Consider the following 25,144-nt stretch of genomic DNA (forward strand, 5'->3'; position numbering starts at 1 on the left):
ACAAGGGGAAGAGCCCATTTGGGAAACCATGGTTTTCTCTGGGTCCTGAGTCTTGCTACCCCCCTGAAGAACTGCCAGATGAGAGTGTGACTGGCCCATGAAACTCCAGAGAAGGCCGATAGGACCGACACTTGGACTCTAAGGGAGTTGATTGACAGAGACAGATCCAGACCTGATTATAAAACTTCCAGGATTTCTTGCACCCCCGGGTCTCTGAATGATTTTCCCGTGGAGGATGTGAAGTCCACAAACTTGGCCCATATTCTTCCAAGGACCTTGTTCGTGCTGGCTTTTTGCAAACTCATGAGGGTGGAGATGACCCCTGATGCACAGCCAAGGGCTTCCAGTCTCTCCCTCTCAAGAACCAAATCATCAGCTGTAGACGTGCCTTGCACAGATGCAGAACTGCTCCCTGGGACAGAAGGTGTGGTTTGAGGGTAAGGGGCATCGGGTCCCGAAAGCTGAGCTATGTCAGCAGGGAAATCCAAGGTCTGTTCAGCCAGTATGGTGCTATTGCCACTATCTCAATGGCTTTTGCACAGAGTCTCTGGCAGGCCTGGCCTGGCCGCAAAGGCCCAGAGTGTAGTACTTCCTGAGTTTAAAATTGCAGGGGGATGTGAACAGGTTGACTTTGGGATCAACTCCCAAGGACAGCACCCACCTGAATGTCTCCGCATGGACGGACCATTTGTTGTTGTCCAGCTGGGTGCGGGACAGGAAATCTGCCTGGGTGTTCTGGGCTTAGGGAACATAGACTGCCGAGGTGTTGGCCAGGTTCTTCTGGACCCACATCATGATCGGCTCCACTTCCGTAGGTGACCGCTGTGGTGTTGTCCATTGTCAGCAGATGGCGGAAGGCCAGAAGGGCACAGAATGCTGCCCGTAGTTCCAGGATATTCGACACCCAAGTGTAAAGATGGGTATGCCATCTGACCTGGGCGATCTCTGACCCGCAGTGGGCCCCCAATCCTGTATCGCTGGCATCGGTCAAGAATAATAATAATCATGACCCAGAAAAGTGCCCATTTGACCATGGGGCCGTAGAGACCATTAAGCTTATGATTCTGAGCCTGAGGCATTGTAAAGCTTTCAGATATGAGGAAGCTAGGGCCAGACGAACTCTGTCCCCTACTACAGTGGCAGAGAATTAGTGTTCTATGTCGAACTGGGCCCCTAGGTAGACTAGGCGCTGTGTTGGTTCTAGTTGAATTTTTCTAGGTTCAATAACCAGCCAAACTCCAGAAGAGTAGAAATTACTTGTGCCCTGTAAAATAACAGCTGCTCTCTGTCTTGCGACAGCAGAAGGATATCGTTGAGATACTGATGTAGGTGTATGCTTCTAGTTCTGATGAGGGCTACCACGGCCAGAAGAACTTTCAAAAACACACAAGGTGAGGTTGAGAGTTTGAAAGGGAGGCAGGTGAATTGAAGATGCTCTTGCCCAACCATGAACCGGAGATATTTGCAGAACTCCTTTGCAACGGGTATGTGAAAGTATGCATCTTTTACGTCTATGGAGACTAGCCAATCACCCGGCTGGACGGCTTGTTGGATTGTAAACAGGGTCTCCATTTTGAACCTTTTGTTCTTAACCAACTTGTTCAGATATGCGAGATCTATTTCATGCTTTGAAATTCTTCGCCATTTGGGATGGGCACTGCGGCACCCTAAACCACCAGCGAATGCACATAGGCGGGAGCGCGCCTAATTTAAATGGGACTCGCCCCATTTGAATAGGAACGCCTTATGCCGGCCGGATTTAAGTTACACAGCCGAAAATTTCTAGGTAAGTGCTTTGTGGATCGGGCACTTAGGTAGAAATTTTCCGGCCGTGTAACTTAAATTGATAAAGTTACGTTGCGCCGGGTTTTTGTGGATCTGGCCCTTAGTGTCATGTTGCTGGCTTTGCCAGATGTTGTTGGCCCCAAAACAATGAAAAAAGGGAGGTTAAACAGCCACAGGTCAAGGAACCTCTACCAACGTCTGGAGCAATGCTGGCTGAGAATACATAGTCTACACACTATGTATGCCTGTGTTGTCTGTATACATTATGTTTCACAATAATGTACATTGTAATACAATAACACTGACCTGGACATTTTATCGATAGACAACTCCTATCCTCATATTGATTTGTGGTTCCAAATTAATAATAACTACTGCAGTAGGGAACAGACACAAAAGATACACTCAGCATCTTTCCAAATAACTGTTCTGCTTTATTAGTGTAGCACTACCCCCGTAGGTTCTGCTGGTTAGTTTTGGGCCTGCATGTTACCTCAACATTCATCGTCTAGGGGAAGAAAGTCTAAAAGAATTCCAATGTCCACACAAGATGTAAAACCTCTAACTGTCAGGTTTTATTATTTTAATGAAAGACTTGTGAAGAAGGTAGAAGGTTGAAGGGGAAGGGAAGGTACACGATACAGATCACTAGGGAAAAACCCTTAAACTCCAAAGTCATTCACCACTCCACTCTTGAGTGGGTATTGCTCACCCGGATAGACCCCTCTCACCTGGCCTAGCAGCCGGAATGATGCACGAACCAGTTCGATAACAGTCTCTGCCACAGACTGATTGAGAACAAATTTGAACAGTCCGGAATCCTCTGCCACGGGATGTAATACCCAAACTTCCAGCCTTAGAGTTAACCACTTCAGCCCCGGACCATATTGCTGGTCAAAGACCAGGCCACTTTTTGCGATTCGGCACTGCGTCGCTTTAACTGACAATTGCGCGGTCGTGCGACGTGGCTCCCAAACAAAATTGGCGTCCTTTTTTTCCCACAAATAGAGCTTTCTTTTGGTGGTATTTGATCACCTCTGCGGTTTTTATTTTTTGCGCTATAAACAAAAATAGAACGACAATTTTGAAAAAAAATTATATTTTTTTGCTGTAATAAATATCCCCCCAAAAATATATAAAAAAACGTTTTTTTCCCTCAGTTTAGGCCGATACGTATTCTTCTACATATTTTTTGTATTTATTTATTGATTGGTTTGCGCAAAAGTTATAGCGTTTACAAAATAGGGGATCGTTTTATGGCATTTTTACTAGTAATGGTGGCGATCAGCGATTTTTATCGGTACTGCGACATTATGGCGGACACTTCTGTCACATTTTTGGGACCATTGGCATTTTTATAGTGATCAGTGCTATAAAAATGCATTGATTACTATAAAAATGTCACTGGGTGGATTGACTTGGGGAAATGACTGATCGCTGTTCATACATTGTATGAACAGACAATCAGGCATTTCTCCCCCTAACAGGAGTTTTCTTAAAGTACATCTGTGATGAACCCCTGTCCTCAAACAAAACTTGGTCCGCCGTCAATGCTTCCTCTGTCCAGAACCAGCACCATCCAAGATTCTCCATGCGTATACACACTCGCAAGAGCGTATTGCAGCAAAACTGACACTAGGGAACATCTGACAATATACTATACTATATTTCCACAACACTCACTGGGGATGATTTACTAAAACTGGAGAGTGCAAAATCATAGCTGTGCATGGTAGCCAATACAGATGTCATGATGATGTCATCACGATGATGTCATTGTCCATGATGATGTCATTGACCATGATGATGTCATCATGGTGATGTCATTGACCATGATGATGTCATCATGGTGATGTCATTGACTATGATGATGTCATCACAATGATGTCATTGTCCATGATGATGTCATCACGATGATGTCATTGTCCATGATGATGTCATCACGATGATGTCATTGTCCATGATGATGTCATCACGATGATGTCATTGACTATGATGTCATCACGATGATGTCATTGACCATGATGATGTCATCACGATGAAGTCATTGACCACGATGATGTCATTACGATGATGTCATTGACTATGATGATGTCATCACGATGATGTCATTGACTATGATGATGTCATCACGATGATGTCATTGACTATGATGATGTCATTGACCAGCCCTCAAAAATTCCACCCGCCTGCTCGCATTTTGCGAGTGAAATTTTGAGCATTACAATTGTAGGAATAGTTAGCACCGGGAACTGCCCCTCTCCCTCCCTCCGTGCCAGTGCACACACTCCGCCCCCTCGCAGCGTGGACATTACAAGAATACAGAAGTCAGCTCTGTAACGAGTGATCGCGGGTGCCCGGCGGTGATCGCATTGCGCGCCCCTATTGGCTGCTCGGCGAGATGACGTATAGCTACGTGATCTCGCCCAGCAGAGCCGACCTGCCACCGTAAAACTGCAGCGGCTGGTCGGCAAGCGGTTAAAGTGCCTTTAAGCCTAACCCGACGAACTGTAGGACAACTTGAGTTGTGGATCCCTCCTTAATAAGGTAACCAGGCCTATTCCGAGACATAAGCCTTCTGCTTGGTCTCCTCCAGGGCCGGTCTTCCCCCCGTTTCCTTCTTTAAGTGTAGCTTCCTTCACTTAGATGGACAGCTTAGGATCCCTCTTGATTCGTAGGCCCTAGCCAGTATAACTTGGCCTACTAGTAGAGATGCAGCCTCGGGGCTGGAAATCACACAACACATACCTCGTGCCAGGAGGGCCACAAGGCGAAGGACCCCAAAATATGGCGTCAGGCACTTAAGTATCCCCTCCCGGCATGCACAGCGGGGCACCACTCCCCCGAGGAAAGATACTCAATGACCTACATTTACGGTAACAAGTGGAGTAACATAGGCAGACTAATTATAATCGGGACTCGAAAGAATGCAACCATGTACTAAAACCATTATTGGTGCCGTGTGCACAGTGAGGGCAGTGTGCAATACATACAAAATAGAATACAATTATATACATAACTTACAAATTTCCTCAGCAACACTGACATACATTGTATTTATTTATTTCCTTGTACTAAATGACTGTAACCATTCAGACAAATTACTTCTGTAGATATGAATTCTGTCCAGTGTGTGGTTGATCTGATCTCTTTTAATTCTTTATAGTGAGATTGCCGATAATCCCAATATGGCATCCGTTCCAGCCAATGCGTTCCAGGGACTGAGCAACGGTTTTCTGACCTTGTAAGTACCAGGCGCTGCTGTATCACCAAGAGGTTTACAGCTGCAGGTGACAGGAGGTTTCAGCCTGCAGGGAAAATCTGTAGGACACTTGATTTTGAGGAGATCTGCCCTACCCTGAAGCCAGTGGGTCACTCCACACTTTAATGAGCTTCTGGAAAGGGAATTACTAACTAAATAGATGGTGAGATGACCCACATTCAGCCATGGCACAGGTGAATGAGGGGAGGCAATGGGTAGAAAGTAAATGGGGAAGCCTGGGGAGGGGTGCAAACATATTATGGTTGTCGGTAGGAAGAATGCTACTTATATCTGTGGTCAGTGGGAAGAATACTCCTTACATTGGTGGGCATTTCAAAGAATCCCCTTACATTTGTGGTCAGTGGGACGAATTCTCCTTACATTGGTGATCAGTGGGAAGAATGTCCCTTAAATGGTGGACAGTGTGAAGAATGTGTCTTATATTGGTGGTTTTTGGAAAGGATTCCCCTGCACAAATCATTAGTAAGACCTCATCTGGAATATGCAGTTCAGTTTTGGGCACCAATTCACAAAAAGGATATCAGGGAACTGGAGAAAGTGCAGAGAAGGGCAACCAAACTGATAAGAGGCATGGAGGAGCTCAGCTATGAGGAAAGATTATAGTAACTGAATGTATTCTCTGTTGAAAAGAGGAGATTAAGGGGGGGGGATATAATCACCTTGTATAAATACATAGGTGGTTCATTTAGTGAACTTGGTTGTGAGTTATTTACTTTAGGGTCATCTCAGAGGACAAGGGGGCACTCTTTACGTCTAGAGGAAAAGAGATTTAATCTCCAAATACGGAAAGGTTTCTTCACAGTAAGAGCTGTGGAAATGTGGAATAGACTCCCTTAAGAGCTGGTTCTGGCCAGCTCAGTAGGTTGTTTAAAAAAAGGCCTGGATTGTTTCCTAAATGTACATAATATAACTGGATACTAATATTTATAAGTAATGTTGATCCAGGGAATATCCGATTGCCTCTTGGGAGATCAGGAAGGAATTTTTCTCCTGCTGGAGCAAATTGGATCAGGCTTTGCTAGGGTATTTGGCTTCCTCTGGATCAACTATGGGTATAGGATTGTATAATTTTTTTCCCATTTTAATTGGTTGAACTAGATGGACTTGTGTCTCCTTTCAACCAGACTAACTACTTAACTATGTAACATTGGTGATCAGTGAGAAGAATGTTCATTACATTGGTGGTCAGTGGGAAGAATGTTTCTTACATTGGTGGTCAGTGAGAAGAATTCTCCTTACATACAGTAGGTGGTCAGTGGGAAGAATGTCCCTTACATTGGCGATTAGTGGGATGAATTCTTCTTACATTGGTGGTCAATGGGAAGAACTCTCCTTACATTGGTGGTTAATGAGAAGAACGCTCCTTACATTGGTGGTCAGTGGGAAGAATACTCCTTACAGTGGCGGTCAGTGGGAAGAATACTCCTTACATTGGTGGTCAGTGGGAAGAATACTCCTTACAGTGGTGGTCAATGGGAAGAATACTCTTTACATTGGCAGTCAATGGGAACCATTCTCCTTACATTTGTGGTGTTTGGGAAGAATCACCTTACATTGGTGGTCAGTGGAAAGAATGCTCCTTTACATTGGTGATCAGTGGGAAGAATTCTCCTTACATTAATAAACCGAGGGAAGAATGCTCCTTACATTGGTGATCAGTAGAAAGTATGTTCCTTACATTGGTGATCAGTAGAAAGCATGTTCATTGGTGATCAGTGGGAAGGATGTTCCTTACATTAGTTATCAATGGGAAAAATGTTCCTTACATTGGTGATCAGTGGGAAGAATGCCCCTTACATTGGTGATCAGTAGAAAGTATGTTCCTTACATTGGTGATCAGTAGAAAGCATGTTCATTGGTGATCAGAGGGAAGAATGCTCCTTACATTGGTGGTCAATGGGAATAATGCTCTTTACGGTGGAAGTCAGTGGGAAAAATACTGGTTACAATGGTGGACTGTGGGAAGGGGCAGCCCACACTGACATTTTGCTTAGAGCACCATGCATCGTGATGATGGCCCTGATCCTAATCTTTCTTCTATTTCAGAAAACTCTACAACAACGGATTCACCGAGCTGAACAAATTTGCGTTCAATGGCACCAACCTAACAACTGTGTAAGTACGATCTTCACACTAACCAGAGGGGACTCAAAACAGTAATGAGTGTGACAGACTGAGGATTGTAAAAGATTGACAGATAACAGAAATTACAGCAGCAACTCTTATTGCAGATCTGTCATACAATCCATGGAGAAAAGGGAAGAGCCCCTTATTATGAGATTTCCACCATGGCTTGGGTGTTTTCTGCAACCTATGATCAAATCCACTGCCCCCTGCCTGTCTTATTTAAAGACTTGTTACTAAAATTAGATTTTTAGGTTAAGATTTTTTTTTTTTTTGCAAGTACAGAAATACCTGTTGATCCTGCCATAAATCTAGTGTCCTGGTCACTTCCTGTGAGCTGAACTGAAATCTCAGACAAAGTTATCAGCCTTCCCAGCTATTTAAAAAAAAAATACACAAATCCCCCCTATGTATGGGGAGATGAAGAGAAGGGGAGGTGTTTGTAGTCCAAATCAGGAGAGAAGCTAACTATGACAACGCTGCTCCACCATAGATATAGTACAGTGAGTGTTGTCACCCTAGGAGGTGAAGTGTGTTATTGGCAGGATCACTAAGCAAAAATAATGGAAAGAAGGTCTGAAAATTTTAAATTATTGAGGCCACCACATCTAAGGACTTATACCCCACAATATATGTTTTTGTCTGTCTTTTTATATATCTGATCAGTGGCGGCCCGTCCATACAGGGCACAGGAGTGCCGCCCTCCTAATCCAGGTGCCCGGCCCCTAATATACATGCAGGGCGCCAGATGCATGGATTTTAATGTTTTTTTTTTTAAGCTCAGGATTAGAGCCTGAGGCTCTAATTGGTTTTAAAAAAAGGTGGGCTTGGGTGCAGAGCCCTGAGCCCACCCAGTTGTGTGACAATAGTAAATTAATATTTGCTATTGTCTTCCTGATAAATAGATGGCAGCTTACCACAAGATGTTGACCCCTTTAATTAAAAAAAGGTCAAATGCAATTGTAGCAAGATGATACTTGTTGCTAAGTAAGTAGAGATGTTAAACCGGAACAGCCCTTCTCCCCAATGGTAACTCAGAACGAGATATGTGAACAAAAAGATGGGAACCAAAATAGTGTAATTCCGTTTAATACGTAGTACAAAATACAGATAAAAAGCCAAATGGCTGCTTACTTTAAAAGTGCCTTTGCCCGGCAAGGAGGCATAATAGAAATGTGTATGGATCCCGTCTGTCCGATACTGGCATGCGTTCCACCTACAACAGCAGTGAGCCAGCGGGACCGCACGTGAGTTAACAACGTGACCAAGTACCGCCTCGACGTACGTTTCGTCTAACACGTCATCAGGAAGCGCACTTGGTCCGACAGGCTTCCGACGGTCGCATACATCCGTGTCACGAGTAGCTGAAAGAAGCCGAACGTCGGTGCGGCTCTATACGGCACCTGCGCACCGACGTTCGGCTACTTTCGGGAAAATCGTGACGCTATTTATGCGACCGTCGGAAGGCTGTCGGAAGCCTGTCAATCAAGTAGGAACGCCCAGTCCCGCAGCCCATACCCGGAAGCGGCGGAGAAGATGCATCTCTAAAACGGTAAGTACTGCTTCGATTGTAAAAAAAAACACCCGATTCCCCTTGACAAAACGAGCCTCAATCTAATGTTAAAAAAAAAGGTTTTTGGGTGAACCTCCACTTTAAGAATACTTGTCAATTAATTAGCAGGAAAAGACGTGTAGTTTTAACAGCCTCAGTGCCGGACTCATTGGCGCTGACATAATAACATCTGGCGCGTTAGCAACATACACAAATAGAGAGGAATTCTAATCCTATTACATGCCAATACCTAAACAGTAACAAAATAAAAGGTTTTGGATTATAAATTAATAGCTAATACACCAATAAGTGGAATAAATGTTAAAAAATAGAGAACATCAAAGACTTCGGGCCGCGATTTACATTGAACCCTGCACAGATGTCTCTTAAATCGTGGTCAAAATCGCGGCAAAATCGCAGCCGCTAAATCGCGGCAAAATCGCAGCAGTGTGAACCTAGCCTGTAATGCACAGTGTGAGAAGCTCTCAGTGTGCAGTGGTATCAGAAGAAGCCATTTCAGTCTAGGAGAGGAGCCGATACAACTGTGCAAGACTGAAGGGAAGGCCGGAGGTCAGAATAAAATCTTTGGATACGGTCTGATCAGAACATCCAGCACATCAGCCTTGAAATGTCAGGAAAAGCAAAAACCTATACAGCTGATGGAAACCTTGGCGTGCAGAATGTGGTAAATGTGGTTGGGTCGGTTGACATTTCTGCACAATTCACATGAGACGGTTGCCAGGATTTGCCACGATTTATTGTGTGAATTTATGTGAAAAAGAAAAAAAAAGCAATAAAACTGGAAACCTCAATAAGTGGAGAAGCCTGGGAGTTTCCTCCATCCCACACCTCTAATATGGAGGGTGTTATACTTCTCTGTTATATAACTGCTAAGCTAAGTAGTCCAGAACTTGCATCATATTATTGACCCACCTAGCATTAAATACCAACTTCGGCCTCCCCTTAAGTCTTGCACAAGTGTACCGGCTCCTCCCCCTGGAATGAAATGGCTAAGCCCTCTTTCACACTTATACGATTACACGATTTTGGACTGTAAAATCGCATGACAAGTCTTTTTCCATGATTTTGAATGACTACCATTCATATTGGCACAACTTTAATTTGTGCCGACTTCAAAGTAGTTCCTCCACTACTTTTTTTCTGAAGTCGGATCAAAGTCGTATTCCGTATTAACAGATCTGACTTTGGCATGCAACTTGTGCATGAAGGGGAACTCCACGGCAATTAAAAAAAAAAAAAATGGCATGGGTTCCCCCTTCACGAGCATACCGGGCCCATCAGTCTGGTAAGGATTTTAAGGGGAAACCCCACGTCAAAAAAATGGCGTGGGGTCCCCTCCAAAATCCATACCAGACCCTTATCCCAGCACCAGCCGGGCCGGTCAGGAAAGGGGGTTGGGGACCATAAAGCACCTTGCCCCCATGTTGATGAGGACAAGGGCACCTTCCCAACAACCCTGGCCGTTGGTTGTCAGGGTCTGCGGGTGGGGGGCTTATCGGAATCTGGGAACCCCCTTTAATAAGGGGGCCCCCAGATCCCGGCCCCCTACCCTATGTGAAGGAGTATGGGGTACATCATACCCATTCACCTGGAGGAAAAAAATGTCAAGAAAAAAAACCATTCTAGTCAAGTTTTTAAAGTCATTTATTAGGCAGCTCCTGGGGTCTTCTTCTGACTTCAGGGGTCTTCTTCCGACTTCGGGGGTCTTCTCCCGACTTCGGGGGTCACTTCCGACTCTCCAGCCTCTTCTCCTGCTCTCCGGTGCCCTCTCCGCGCTCTCCAGTTCTTCTCTCGCTCTCCGGTGCTTTCTGCCTACTGCCGGGCTCCTCCGCTATCTTCTTGCAGCTCTTTTACTAGCGTTGGCCCGGTCTTCTCTGTCGTCTTCTTCCTTCTTTTCTTCTTCGGATGTAGACACGGCGCAAGGATTTATATAGGCATGGGGCGTGGTCACCGGGTGATGTCGCCCGGTGAAACCGCCTCTTATGACGTCACAGTCCCATCATGACTTTGACGTCATAAGAGGTGGGGTCACTGTGTGACATAATGCCTATATAAATCGTCTTCTTCCTTCTTTTCTTATTTGGATGTTAACACGGCGCAAGGATTTATATAGGCATGGGGCGTGGTCACCGGGTGATGTCGCCCGGTGAAACCGCCTCTTATGACGTCACAGTCCCATCATGACTGACGTCATAAGAGGTGGGGTCACTGTGTGACATAATGCCTATATAAATCGTTGCGCACCGCGCACACGGCATTACAGCGGAAGAGAGCGTTGTGTCAACATCCGAAGAAGAGAAGAGGGAAGAACACGACGGAGAAGACCGGGCCCCGCAGATCCCGACGACCAGGGTTGTCGGGAAGGGGACCTTGTCCTCATCAACATGGGGGCAAGGTGCTTTGGGGTGGGGGGGAGCAGGGCCCCCCAAAGCACCCACCCCCCATGTTGAGGGCATGTGGCCTGGTACAGCTCAGGTGGGGGGGGCGCTCGCTCGCCCCCACCCCCTTTCCTGACCAGCCGGGCTGGTGCTCGCATAAGGGTCTGGTATGGATTTTGTACCCCCTTGGATGGTGATATCTAAGTTATTGCTGCATCAATGATGGAGTTATCATTTTTTTAGATCTGGCAATTCCTTACAAAGTAAATGTAATCCAAGTGGCTATAGAGCTGCAGGATCACTTTAACATGCAGGGAAAGGGGGTCACCCCCTTCTCACTGCCGCCTTTACCGTGCTCTCCTGTCCGATTAGAAAGCCCGGTAAGGACTCGACCGACAGCATTCGCTTCTTCGAACATATGTAGTGATCCTCCCACTGTTTGATATCAGAAAGCAGAAGCAATGAGGATTTTGGCACTTTCGGTTTCAGTCTCATGTAAACAATTCATTACTGGCTTGCAAAAGCATCTGATCAAACCGATCTGGGTTTATTCAAATACAGTGCTTCGCTTTTTGCAGCCTTATTCAAAAAAAATTATTAAATTCATTATTTTCCTCAAACTCTCACAAACAATACCCCATAATGACATTGTGAAAGAAGTTTATTTGAAACCTTTGCAAATTTATTAAAAATAAAAAACGGAAAAATCCCATGTACATAAGTATTCACAGCCTTTGCCATGACACTCAAAATTGAGCTCAGGTGCATCCTGTTTCCACGGATCATCCTGAGATGTTTCTACAACTTGATTGTAGTCCACCTGGGGTAAATTCAGTTGATTAGACATGATTTGGAAAGGCACACACCTGTCTATATTAGGTGTCACAGTTAACAGTGCATGTCAGAGCACAAACCAAACCATGAAGCACAGGATTGTATGAAGGCACAGATCTGGGGAAGGGTACAGAAAAATGTCTGCAGCATTGAAGATCCCAATGAGCACAGTGGCCTTCATCATCCATAAATGGAAGAAGTTTGGAACCACCAGGACTCTTCCTAGAACGGGCCGCCCAGCCAAACAGAGCGATCGGGAGAGTCAGGGAGGTGACCAAGAATCCGATGGTCTCTCTGACAGAGCTCCAGCATTTCTCTTTGGAAAGAGGAGAACCTTCCAGAAGAAAAACCAGCTCTGCAGCACTCCACCAATCAGGCCTGTATGGTAGAGTGGCCCGACGGAAGCCACTCCTTAGTAAAAGGCACATGGTGGCCCACCTAGAGTTTGCCAAAAGGCACCTGAAGGACTCTCAGTCTATGAAAAACAAAATTCTCTGGTCTGATCAAAGAAAGATTAAGTTCTTTGGCTTGAATGGCAAGTGTCATGTACAGTGAAGCATGGTGGTGGCAGCATAATGTGGGGATGTTTTTTAGTGGCAGGAACTGGGAGACTAGTCAGGATCGAGTGAAAGATAAATGCAGCAATGTACAGAGACATTCTTGATACAGAGACAACCAGCTCCTGAGAGCTCTGGACCTCAGACTAGGGCAAAGGTTCACCTTCCAACATGGCAACGACCCTAAGCACGAAGCCAAGATAACAAAGGAGTGGCTACGGGACAACTCTGTGAATATTCTTGAGTGGCCCAGCCAGAGCCCAGACTTGAACCCGATTGAACATCTCTGGAGAGATCTGAAAATGGCTGTGGACTGATGTTCTCCATCCAACCTGATGGAGCTTGAGAGGTCCTGCAAAGAAGAATGGGAGAAACTTCCCAAAAATAGGTGTGCCAAGCTTGTAGCATCATACTCAAAAAGACTTGAGGCTGTAATTGGTGCCAAAGGGTGATTCAACAAAAGTATTCAGCAAAGGCTTTAAATACTTATGTACATGAGATTTTTTTTTCCTTATTTATTTTTAATAAATTTGCAAAGATTTCAAACAAACTTCTTTCACGTTGTCATTATGGGGGTATTGTTTGTAGAATTTTAAGGAAAATAAATTGAATACATTTTGGAATAAGGCTGTAACATAACAACATGTGGAAAAAGTGAAGCGTTGTGAATACTTTCCGGATGCACTGTACTTGGGGGCCAGAGGCGAGTTATAGGGTCTAATAGACCCAAGATTTCTCCAAAAAGAGGACCTGTCATGGCCAATGCAATCAAAAGGGATGTTGTTAATCCCTTGTGATAGCAAAAAAAGTCAGTTCAAATTTTTGTTTTTAAAGAGATAGTGTAAAAAATGTAATGAAAAAAATGTTACGTTTTCCACAATTTCTCATGTTACAACCAACAACATAAATTTATTTCTGGGAAAATTTTATGTGATAGACCAACACAAAGTGGCACATAATTGTGACGAGGAAGGAAAATGATAAATGGTTTTCACATTTTTTTTACAAATAAATATGTGATAAATGTGTTGGGCATTTGTATTCAGACCCCTTTACTCTGATACCCCTAACTAAAATCTAGTGGAACCAATTGCCTTCAGAAGTCAACTAATTAGTAAATAGAGTCCCCTGCGTGTAATTTAATCTCAGTATAAATACAGTTGTTCCGTGAACCCCTCAAAGGTTTGTTAGAGAACCTTGGTGAACAAACAGCACCATGAAGGAACACACCAGACAGGTCAGGGATAAAGTTGTGGAGAAGTTTAAAGCAGGGTTAGGTTATAAAAAAAAATATCCCAAGCTTTGAATATTCCAAACTCATGGAGCGCTGTTCAATCCATCATCTGAAAATGGAAAGAGTATGGCACAACTGCAAACCTACCAAGACATGGCCGTCCACCTAAACTGACAGGCCGGGCAAGGAGAGCATTAATCAGAGAAGCAGTCAAGAGGCCCATGATAACTCTGGAGGAGCTGCAGAGATCCATAGCTCAGGTGGGAGAATCTGTCCACAGGACAACTATTACGTGCACTCCATATGTAAGCGGGAATGGGGTGCGGCGATTCACAGAGGGAGACACGCGTAAAGTTCTCTGAACAAAAACAACGTTTATTACCGTGGAGCGGGAGTAGTAACAGTCATTGCAATCGAACTGCAAATAGTTCCTTTCCAGACCTGGAGACACACATATGCAGTGCAGATTCTGTGGTACACAGCTACGTGGATTTCTGAGCTCCCCAGGCACTTCCCGCTTAATGACACACCTCTCGCACTCACAGCGAGACACCGGTTTGGGCCAGTAGCAGCTGGCGTCTTCCACCCGAACAGGGTTAACACCCACAGGCCTACGTAGGAACCCTGCACTAATCCTCACAGCAGGGTCTCTGTCTCAATCTGCCTGCAACCACGTTCTCCCTAAAACGCGTCAGAGCTTTCCTATATAAAGAAACCACCCCAAAATGGCCGCCCCAAATCTCTCGAGATCTCGTGCGGCCTATCGGGACACAGGGCTCCTCCAAAATGGTGTTGGGGACACTCCAGAGGTCAATAGAGTTAACATAAGTACATACATAAACATAACAATTCAACTGCAGTGTGAATACATATGGCTCTTGCAGCACTAGACTGCCCTATCACTGACAGCTGCTTACACATAAATCTGGCTTTTATGGAAGAGTGGCAATTGTTAAAAGTGAGCCATAAGAAGTTTCCGTTTGCAGTTTGCAAGAAGCCATGTGGGGGACACAGCAAACATGCGGAAGAAGGTGCTTTGGTCAAATGAGACCAAAATTTGGCCTGTTAGCAAAATGCTATATGTGGTTGAAAACTAACACTGCACATCACCCTGAACACACCATCCCCACCGTGAAACATGATGGTGGCAGCATCATGTTGTGGGAATGCTTATCTTCAGCAGGGACATGGAAGCTGGTCAGAGTTGATGGGAAGATGGATGGAGCCAAATACAGGGAAAACTTAGAAGAAAACCTGTTAGTCTACAAAAGACTTGAGACCGGAGCAGAGGTTCACCTTCCAGCAGGACAACGACCCTAAACATACATCCACAGCTACAGTGGAATGGTTTAGATCAAAGCATATTCATGTGTTAGAATGGCCCAGTCAAAGTCCAGACCTAAATCCAATTGAGAATCTGTGGCAAGACTTGAAAATTGCTGTTCACAGACGCTCTCCATCCAATCTGACAGATCTTAAGCTATTTTGCAAAGAAGAATGAGACATCCCCCAAAAAGACTTGCAGCTGTAATAAACTTCACGCTTATGTGCCACCTTGTGTTGGTCTATCACATAAAATCCCAATAAAATACATTTACGTTTTTGGTTGTAACATGACAAAATTTGGAAAATTTCTAAATTGTATGGTCAGATTGTAACATACTGTATATGGTGAACCTGTAAAAGATTTGAGGTAATCATTTTCCAGTTGACTAGAATTTTTCTGACATTTTTCTTTTGCATAATACATAGATTTTTCTTCTGTAGACCATAGCATTCTTCTGATTTCATCATTCGTTGTCACCAAGTGTTTTACACATATGACTTTTCCCAGCAGAGAAGAGTGTTCCCATTTATGGAAGGATCATTTTTTAGGAATGTCATCCGCTCGTTGTCATATGGACTGGCTACGTTGGGTTACTCCGGTGTTGTGGCTGGAATCCCAGGGTTGGCATTCGAGGCATCGCCGACCAGCCTGCGTAACTTAGACCATTTGGCAGCTGTGTTATGCTTCGCTGCCAAGCGATCTGTTCCAGCTCCTCTCTACAGATGTTATGTACTAACGTGTCAAAACAAGGCTGTGTAATTACGGAAACAGAAACCCGCGCCTTGTACCCTGCGTAAAAACACAACTGTTATTTTGTCCCGACATAATTGCTGCTAAAAGCGCTGTGTGTACAGAAGTCCGCTCAGCTGGGCCCGCCGCTCGTATTCTCGCTAATCTCTGTGTGTGCGCGAGTGGTTGATGGAGAGATTATCCGGATAATAGCTGCTTCTCGTGTCTCGGTGTACAATATCAACAGCTTAATACCTGCTTTGACCTCAGGTACACCAAACAAAACAGCTGCTGATGTTGTAGGATGGAATCCCAGCGAGTGAAGTTCAGATGGGGCGAGGTAGGGAGGAGAGCAAGTTAGAATGACTCTCGTAGAAGACCAGGACACGTTCTGGTAGAGCAGACAGATGAAGTCTTACTACATTGGAATAACAGCTCTCAGCTCTCGCATTAAAGACCAAAACACAGTAACAAGGAGAAAGGGTGGTCATACATATATTACATAGAACCTGTCTGTGTCCACTACCCAATAAATAAAAGTTTAAAATAATAACAACATACAAAGCCATCCACAACTGTCCTCAGCTACATCACCAACATTATCTCAATCAAACCATCCTTTTCGATCCTTTCAAGACTACATGCTTTCTAGCTCCCTTGTCATCTCCTCCCAGGCTTGCCTCAAATGACTTCTTCAGTGCTTCTCCCATCCTCTTAAACTTCCTACCCCAATACCTGTCCCAAGACTTCCTGATTTCTAGCTCCCTCATTACCTCCTCCTATGCTTACCTCTGGGACTTTTCCAGAGCCTATCCCATCATTTGGAAAACTCATTCTCTAACTCCCTCTTCACCTTCTCCTGTACTCTACTCCAGGACTTCTCCAGAGTTTCTCCCATCCTCTTGAACACCCTACTCCAATTTCACCCTCTGTCCCAAGATCTCCTACTCTATAGCTCTCGCCATCTCCCGTCATCTCCCCCATATTTACCTTCAGGTTTTTTCCAGAACCTCTTTCATCCATTAGAACACTCTACCCCAATGTATGTCCCAAGACCTGCTTTCTTTTTTTTTTATCAAAAGTATATTTTATTGAAAGAAAAACACATGGTACAGAAAAAAAGAAAAGGGTTTAGTATAGCATGTCAATCCACTATACAGTGGAACCTTGGATTACAAGCATAATCCGTTCCAGGAGAATTTCCGTAATCCAAAACACTCTTATATCAAAGCAAGTTTCCCCATAGAAGTCAATGGAAACGAAAATAATTTGTTCCGCATTGACTTCAATGGCATGCAATACCGCATGTGGCCAGAGGTGGGGGGGGGGTGCCGGAGAGCCTCAGAAATGATCAGGAACAGCTTGGCTGACCTCGGAGACCCTCGGAAAGGCTTGGAAACACCTGGGAACTGAGTATTTCCAAACGGCTCCGCTCGGCTCCGGCGCCCCCCCACCTCAGGCCAAATGCAGTACTGCTCACCCCATTAGCTTCAATTCTGCTCTTTTTGCTAGACAACACTCGCAAACCGAGTCTTCATTCTTAGTGTGGGCACCTAGCAGTGACAGCTTTCGGCTTCACGGCCGGGCACCCACTGCGCATGCGCGAGCGGCAGTGCGTATGCGCGAGCGGCGCCGTCCGATTAGACAGGTGCTCGCCTACAGGGAGGGGCTGTGAAAAGGCGATTAAGCTAATCGCCTTTCCAGCCCTCGGCAGAAGGAGGAAGTGGGACAGGAAGTCCCCTTCTCCTGAAGCCCCCACTCCCCCCCCCAAAAAATTACATGCCAAATGTGGCATGTAAGGGGGCGAGGAGTGGGTTAAGCGGAAGTTTCATTTTTAGGTGGAACTTCGCTTTAAGTAGTAATATAACATTTTTACAAACAGCACGTTTTAACAGAGGTATTAAAGACTTTAAGAATCTTGGGCACAGAGCAGGTAAGTATTACATGTTTGTTATTTGTAAAGAAAAAAAATGAGACAGCATCACAAGCGCATTTTCTGCTCAAACAGCAGCTCTCCGCGGCTAATTCCCTCTCCCTTTACTCCCCTAGTGCTTTCTATTGGCTAGAGAAAACCACCTGAAGCTGTAAAACGCTTGCAATACTCTTCTAAAAAATGCTCCAAAACTCTCAAATAAAAACGCCAGTAAATTGCTACGCTCAGGTGTGAATGCAGCCTGATGCCGCGTACACACGGCTGTTATTCATGTCATGAAAAAAAAAAAAGTTTTTCTCAACGTGATTTGTCGTGATTCCTCTCAAGCCTGCCTTGCATACACACGTTCGTGAAAAAAAAATGCTCGAGCAAAGCGCGGTGACGTACAACGCGTACGACGGCACTATAAAGGGGAAGTTCCATTCGAATGGCGCCACCCTTTGGGCTGCTTTTGCTAATTTCCCTGTCTCATAACTTGCGTCTGAGAATGCGCATTTTTTTCCCCCCTCACTTAAGCGTACACACGACCGTTTTTCACGACCAATTAAAAAAATGTAATGTGTGTAGTGTGTACGCGGCATGAGACTTGTAAGGTTACCCTAAAAACTCTAGGATGGATATTGTAGCAGTAATGACGTGTTAAAAAAAAATCTGTGAAATGCAGGAAACAAAATTGCCGACTTAAATAGGCGAAAGGTGTAAAACAGAAACAAAAAAGGAGGAAATTTGTATTTCCTCACCTCATAAATAGATCGCTCTCTGCAGCACATGCTGTCAGTAACAGTGCGAAAAACACAAGCCAACCAATAGCCATTGTTAGGTCCTGCATCTTATATTGGCTGAACCACAAGTCCCAGTACAGATCATCTCATTGCTGCTTTAGCATTGAACTCAGTAAGCATCAACAGGTCACAAGCAGTTGTGGAACTACATGTCTCAGCATGTCCCTTCTAATAAGTGCCGTAAGCGGCGTTTTATGCAGTGTTCTGCCAGGCCTCCTCCTATTAGAACTCAGCCAGATCCTCTTTCCATCCTCCCCAGATTTTGTGTGATGTGCTGCCTAGAGAAAAGCGAAGCGCCCCACTGAGCTCGGCAGGAATACGAAATGTCATTGGATACCCTTGTAAGACGCAAGGACCTCCGCCCTTCCAACAGAGAGCAGGAGAGCTGACCCCTCCATGTGGAGCTCTCAGTATTCCTGAGATAAAGATCCTTTTATTATCATCATTACCTGCAATTTCCCATATATTCGAGTATAATAATGTCCCAGCTTTGTGCTCTGTGCCCTTCACTGTTTACTATAGGAAAATCCATAACTGGGGCACATAATCCCTTGCATGTATGTATAGCTAAGCTCAGGCATCATCACAGTACACATGGTGGCCCTTCGAATGTCAACATCATAGGAACCTCATTCTTCCCTACCCTTCAATAAATGTTATACATTGAAAAGAATGAAGATGATGCTTCAACCTTGAGAGCCTCTGGAATGGTTCCTGTGCTGCATATTTGGTCTATGTAGCTGCACACAGGGCACCAGAATTATATACTGTATACAGGGGCGGCTGGTGGTATTTTTTTTGGGGGGTGGCAAACAATCCACCCCCGGCCAATTCCCCCCAGGTCGGTCGGGTCACCAGACAGACACCCAAACCTGCAACAACAAATGGAGGTGGCAAACTAATTTCAGAAAGGTGATGCTTTGCGCCGGCACTGACCAGCCCCCCCACCCCCCAATTAAATGCAGCCTTACCAGTGCCAATTACATACAGCCTTACCAGTGCCAATTAAAGAGGAAGTAAAGCCTCTGCAAAAAAAAAAAAAAAACACCCTGCAAGACACAGACAAGGGCATAATGAGTTAGTATGCATAGCATAATAGCTCATTATTTATTACCTGAGATCGAAACCCCAGCAGCGGTCCTCGTTTCCCTCCTCCATTGCCGCCATCTCTCCGGAGTGATTTCCGGGTATCGTGGCTCCGGGACTGTAATTGGCCGGAGCCGCAATGATGTGCGCGCGAGAGCCGCTGGTAACGGCACATCTAACTGAAGCAATGGCACGACGTGCAACTATGGTGGCCATTGGCTGGCGCTGCTGTCAATTACAGAGGATGACGCGGCGCGCCGAGGGGCGGGGCCCGAATGATACAGTCGGCGGCTATGGCCGCCGATGTATCACGGGAGCGCGCTCGCAAAAGCTTTCCACCATGCGAGGGAGCTCGCATGAACGTGGAAAGCTTTTGCAAGGAGGAGCCAAGACAGCCGCCGAGGGACCCCAGAAGACACGGATCCGGGTCACTCTGTGCAAAACGAACTGCACAGCGGAGGTAAGTATAACATGTTTGTTATTTAAAAAAAAAAATACCTCACAACTTTTTGAGATAGGAAAGAGGGACATCTATTAGCAAAAGTATGTGGGCATAGGACACAACCCATGCCATGCCCCCTTAAAGGAGAATTATATCTAAAAAAAAAAAGATTAGATTAGTTAAACCCACATGTGTTTTTTTTTATCACTACTATACCTTTACACTGGCGTTTGAAATATACAAATGCAGCAATTTAGAAATTGGATGAAAGGTTTAGCCCTGGGAAACACTTTTTGAAAGATAAAAAGTGTATTTTATATACAACTATATAGATCAGACCAAAATGAGGGACAAATGAGGAGGAAAGAGGGACAGAAGAGGGTTCCAAATCAGGGTCAGTCCCTCGAAATCAGGGACTGTTGGTTGCCTGGAATTCGACTTTAAAGCCATTTCTCCACTAAATACCACCTTTTATTTTGCCTTTTCTATTTTCAATTCATTTAATGGGTAAGGTGAAATAGTGGGGAAAGCTCTCTGTTTTGCTCAACCCTACTATGATTTACTTCATGCAGACACTTATTTATACCTATCCTGCTGGATTCCTTTCACATCATTGCCACCACTCGTCTAAAATAACAAAATCTGACTTCAGCTAATAAGTATTTTCCCTCTGCAGACAGCAGGGATGTCAGTTGCCTCAAACAGTCCCAATCGGGATCCATTCTCCAAAAAATGAGAAGGATGAAAGCTCTGAAATGTTTTGTTTATTTAGCCGGAGAACATTTGGAATTTTGCAGACTCTTGGAGAGTCAAAGCCAGGAAGCCGAGAGGGTGTAGGTGGCTTGTTAAAAATGTAGGAAAGGATTGAGGCCTCCACTTGCCAGGGTTCTGGGGTTTCTTCATGTTTCCTCCCACGCTGCAGCAGTTCTGGGCTGTGAGTCGGGTAACCCCTTCCATGCCAGGTAGCTTTTGTTATGTTGTCTATTGGGTTAGAAAGCGACTCCAGGTTACAAGGGTGATCATCATCTGAGGTTACATCTGATGACAAAACACGTGACCTGAGCCTGGTCCATGGCTAGAATGAGATGCTGCAAAGCTACTATATGCTTCCATGTGTTTGAACAAGTTCAGAGAGGCTGCAGCCAGGGGTAACACCCAGCCTGGTCCATGTCCCGCTGACAGAGCCAGGCCGTTAACCACAACAAGCCTTCAGCTCCGAGAAGTAATAGGTTTTTCTTCTCACCATCTTTTAGGGACTTGCACAATAATCAACAGTTGGGAGGACTTCACGAAGAGATCTTAACGGGTGTTCTGAACGGCCCCATAACGCTGTAAGTAAAGGGATTCTGTAAATTTAATCTTCTGAATTTCTCAGATTTTGAGCCACTGTCATACTCACAAATGATTGATCCTATTTATAACAATAAACAGTCACTTCATCTTTCTGTCTTGATCATTAATCTGCCCACTGGGACAGGTGAGTGGCTGTTCATTAAAAGTCAGCAGATTGTTTATTAAAAGTCAGCAGCTAAAAAAAATAAATATCTGCTGACTTTTAATAAACAAACAAATGACTGGAACTCCGCTTTAAGTGTAAGGCCCCTTCCACACGAGGCAGCTCATCGGAAGATCGCTCTGTTGGTCTCCGCTGAGCCAGTAAGTGACAGGTCCCTCTCTGCTCACTGAGCAGGGAGGGACCTGTCAGAGCCCCGCTGATATCTTTGGGGAGAACGGACTAAAACGGACACCATGTTCGTTTTCATCAGATCTCATCCGACCTGATCCGCCAAGACGGATGGCAGATGTATCGCCATAAGTCTGTCTTGGATGGCAGGCGGGTGTCAGCGGACACATCTCTGCTGACATCCGCCTGCCCATTGGAGTCGATGGATGGCCCACTCGGATCCGCCTGAAAAATGGACAGGCGAATCTGAGCGGGCTTATCGTGTGAAAGGGGCCTAAAGCCTCATACAAATGTGTCTGTTTTTTTTTTGCATGCTAGTCTCATACTGTATCAACATCGAGGAGGTTACTAAAGTTCCAAAAATTCTCATATGACAGAACACAACTTCAGAAGTAATGTATTGTATTGTATTGTAATGAACTCTTTTGTTTCCGAGCATGCGTGGTCAGATTATCATACAATCGTTTCAAAAGTGGTATTTGTACTATGTTTAACAGTGAAATTGGGCAATACCCTATGGACAGGGCAGCCTTAAAGTGGTAGTGAACTCTCATTGCACACGTGTACCTACAGCTAAGCTTATAATAACGCTTACCTGTAGGTACAAAGAATATTTCCCAAACATGCACCGTTTAGGAGATATTCAGTGTCTCTGCAGCTGATGATATCACCGGAGCATGTGCTCTGAAGGAAGAACATACTCAAGCCATTCCTTTTAGAGCTCTGTGCCGTGGCCGAGACTCCCCACGCACATGCACAGGAGTGATTTTATCGCAGCTCAGCCATTTAAGTGGCCAGAGCCCGTGGATCCGGCAGGAAGACCAAGTGAAGATGGAAGCCCTGTCAGTGGTGACAGTGTGCCGCTGGAGGGCTTAGTTTCAAGGTAAGTCTTTCATATTGTGCTAGTATGCAATGCATACTCGCACATTATGACTTTGCCTTGCAGGGAGAAGATTTAAATTTTTTTAGTTAAGTTTACTACCTCTTTAACCCTATTGATAAAAAAAATATATATTTTTTCCCTCTAGCATAAAATTCGGCATAGTAGCGCGAGCTACAGTATGCCTGTCTTTATTTTTTTATCCCTGTACTCACTGTGCACTCGTAGATAAAAGATTACGACTCCCAGCGGGGAATGGGCGTTTCTATGGAGAGAGAAGGTGATTGACGGCCGGCTCTGGCACGTCACGCTTCTCCGGAAATAGCCGAAATAGGACTTGGCGCTTCACGGCGCCCGCGCATAGTCTGTGCGCAGGCGCCGTATAGCGCCGTGAAGAGCCGAGACCTGTTCCGGCTGTCTTCGGGGAGCGTGACGTGCCAGAGCCGGCCGTCAATCACCTTCCCTCTCCATAGGAACGCCCATTCCCCGCGGGGAGTCGTAATCTTCTATCTACGAGTGCACAGTGAGTACGGGGATAAAAAAATAAAGACAGGCATACTGTAGCTCGCGCTACTATGCCGAATTTTATGCTAAAAAGTTGTTATGGAGGGTGAACCACCGCTTTAAGTAGACATGTTGTTATAAATATTAAAACCCAAAGGTAGCTAAAACGTTTCATGCAATTACAGCAATGGTTTTGTTGAACTGCAAATTATATGACTAAATTATAATAATACCTGTATATGCTGAACATTGCATCACACATCTGAATTTTTATATTGCTTAGGGACATCTCAAGGACAGCTGTCTCCTCGCTCCCCTCCAAAGGTCTGGAGAACCTACAACACCTATTGGCCACAAATACCTGGTACCTGAAGAAACTCCCCCCACTGAACACCTTTGTCCACCTGGAGATAGCTGACCTGTTTTACCCCAGCCACTGCTGTGCCTTCACCAACTGGACCAAGAAGAAGAGGCGAGTGACCACCAGATAGCCCAGCAAGCTAACATGACTCTTCATATGTTTATACCCTTTACCAGAAACATTTTACCTACCTTGCAGTTAACAGTATAGCCTGATCACCGACTTGCCCCCAGCCTACCAAAGGAACATTCCTACGTTACAGAGGTCATGGCTCTGCTCATTCTGCTCTTTCCTCTTGTCAGGAAGCTTTCACTGTTAGACTAAGAATACTATACGATTCCAAAAAGCCTGACTGGCTATCAGTACTACCATTTCAGCAGTGCAGGAAACTACAGAAAGCTAAAGATAGAATCATGTACTTACTGTATATTTACTGTATGTATATAATGCAGGGGTCTCCAGACTTTTCAGTATGAGGCCCACACTGTATATTTTATATACAGATTGGAAAGAAAATCTCCACCAGAGTCCCAATCTTACAGCAGGGTCCTCATTAAATCCTTTTTTATATCAGATTCCCCATAAGACTCCCTTATTGCATTAGAATTTCCTTACCCTAGAGTCCAACCGCTTACATCAAAGTCCCATTAGTGTCCCCTTAATTAAAGTCCTCCCTTACATCTGGATCCTCATTAGAGTACACCCTTCATCAGGGTCTCAATTAGAGCACCTCTTTACATCAGGGTCCCCATAATAGTCCCCCTTACATCAGGGTGGGTCCCATCAGTGTCCCACTCTTACAGAGAGTCTGGGTGTGGGGGTTGGGGGGGAGTGTTGAAGTGGAAACCATAAGAAGCCTCTCGCAACATTAATCCTCAAACTTCAGGCTGGATAAAATCTTGTCAAGAGGCAGGTGTAGTCTATGGGCTGTAGTTTTGAGACCCCTGATTTAAATCATATTTAACGGTAATTTAATGAATACTGTGCTGAATTAAATGATGATCTAACAAGCCATTCTCAACCATGGTTCTGTGGAACTCTAAGGTTCCCCCAAAGGGAACTAGGGTGTTCCTTGAGCTGTGGCCCATTGACCTCTCATTTGGTGGTGCATGCAGGTCATGTGGGGTCCCACAGGGAGCAGAAACAAAGGGCCAGCTGGTGTTCAACCACGCATTGACCCCCATGTCTTGACTCCTAGGTTCACACTGCTCTGGCATGTGGAGACCAACCTGCCCTTGCAGAAGTGGTTGAGCGCAGGAGCGTTCTTAGTGGCAGCAGCATAAAAGGGAACTGTGCTATGAGAAGGGACTAGGACAGCAGAGTTCTGGAGCACACTAGAGTAAGTAATGGTGAACAGTTCTGGGAAAAACGTCACTTGCCAGAGCCATCAGCAAGATACCATAAAAAATGTTTTCAGTTATGCCCCGTACACGCGATCAAGCTTTTGCCCGGCCAAATCACATCGGAATTCCGACGGAATTCCATTGGCGTAAAATAGAAACATGTTCTATATCTAAACCCCGACGGAATTCTTCGGAATATCCGATAAAAAAACTCTGATGGGGCTACACACGATCGGAATATCCGATGGAAAAAGTCAGCCTGACTTTTTCCATCGGAAATTCCGATCGTGTGTGCAAGGCATAAG

At 45.0% G+C, this 25,144-nt stretch overlaps 1 protein-coding gene across 1 annotated transcript in view; it reads left to right on the forward strand.

Annotated features, from left to right (window-relative positions):
- The window catches only part of TSHR (thyroid stimulating hormone receptor), a 92,265-nt gene that overhangs the window by 60,542 nt on the left and 6,579 nt on the right, over window positions 1–25,144 (forward strand). The window contains exons 7-10 of the mRNA XM_040333814.1: window positions 4,952–5,029; window positions 7,115–7,183; window positions 21,321–21,398; window positions 23,419–23,607. Of these exons, the coding sequence (XP_040189748.1) occupies window positions 4,952–5,029; window positions 7,115–7,183; window positions 21,321–21,398; window positions 23,419–23,607 (414 nt within the window). The remainder of the gene's footprint in view (window positions 1–4,951; window positions 5,030–7,114; window positions 7,184–21,320; window positions 21,399–23,418; window positions 23,608–25,144) is intronic.

The sequence above is a fragment of the Rana temporaria genome, chromosome 13, assembly GCF_905171775.1.
Source record: "Rana temporaria chromosome 13, aRanTem1.1, whole genome shotgun sequence".
Classification (NCBI taxonomy): Eukaryota; Metazoa; Chordata; class Amphibia; order Anura; family Ranidae; genus Rana; species Rana temporaria.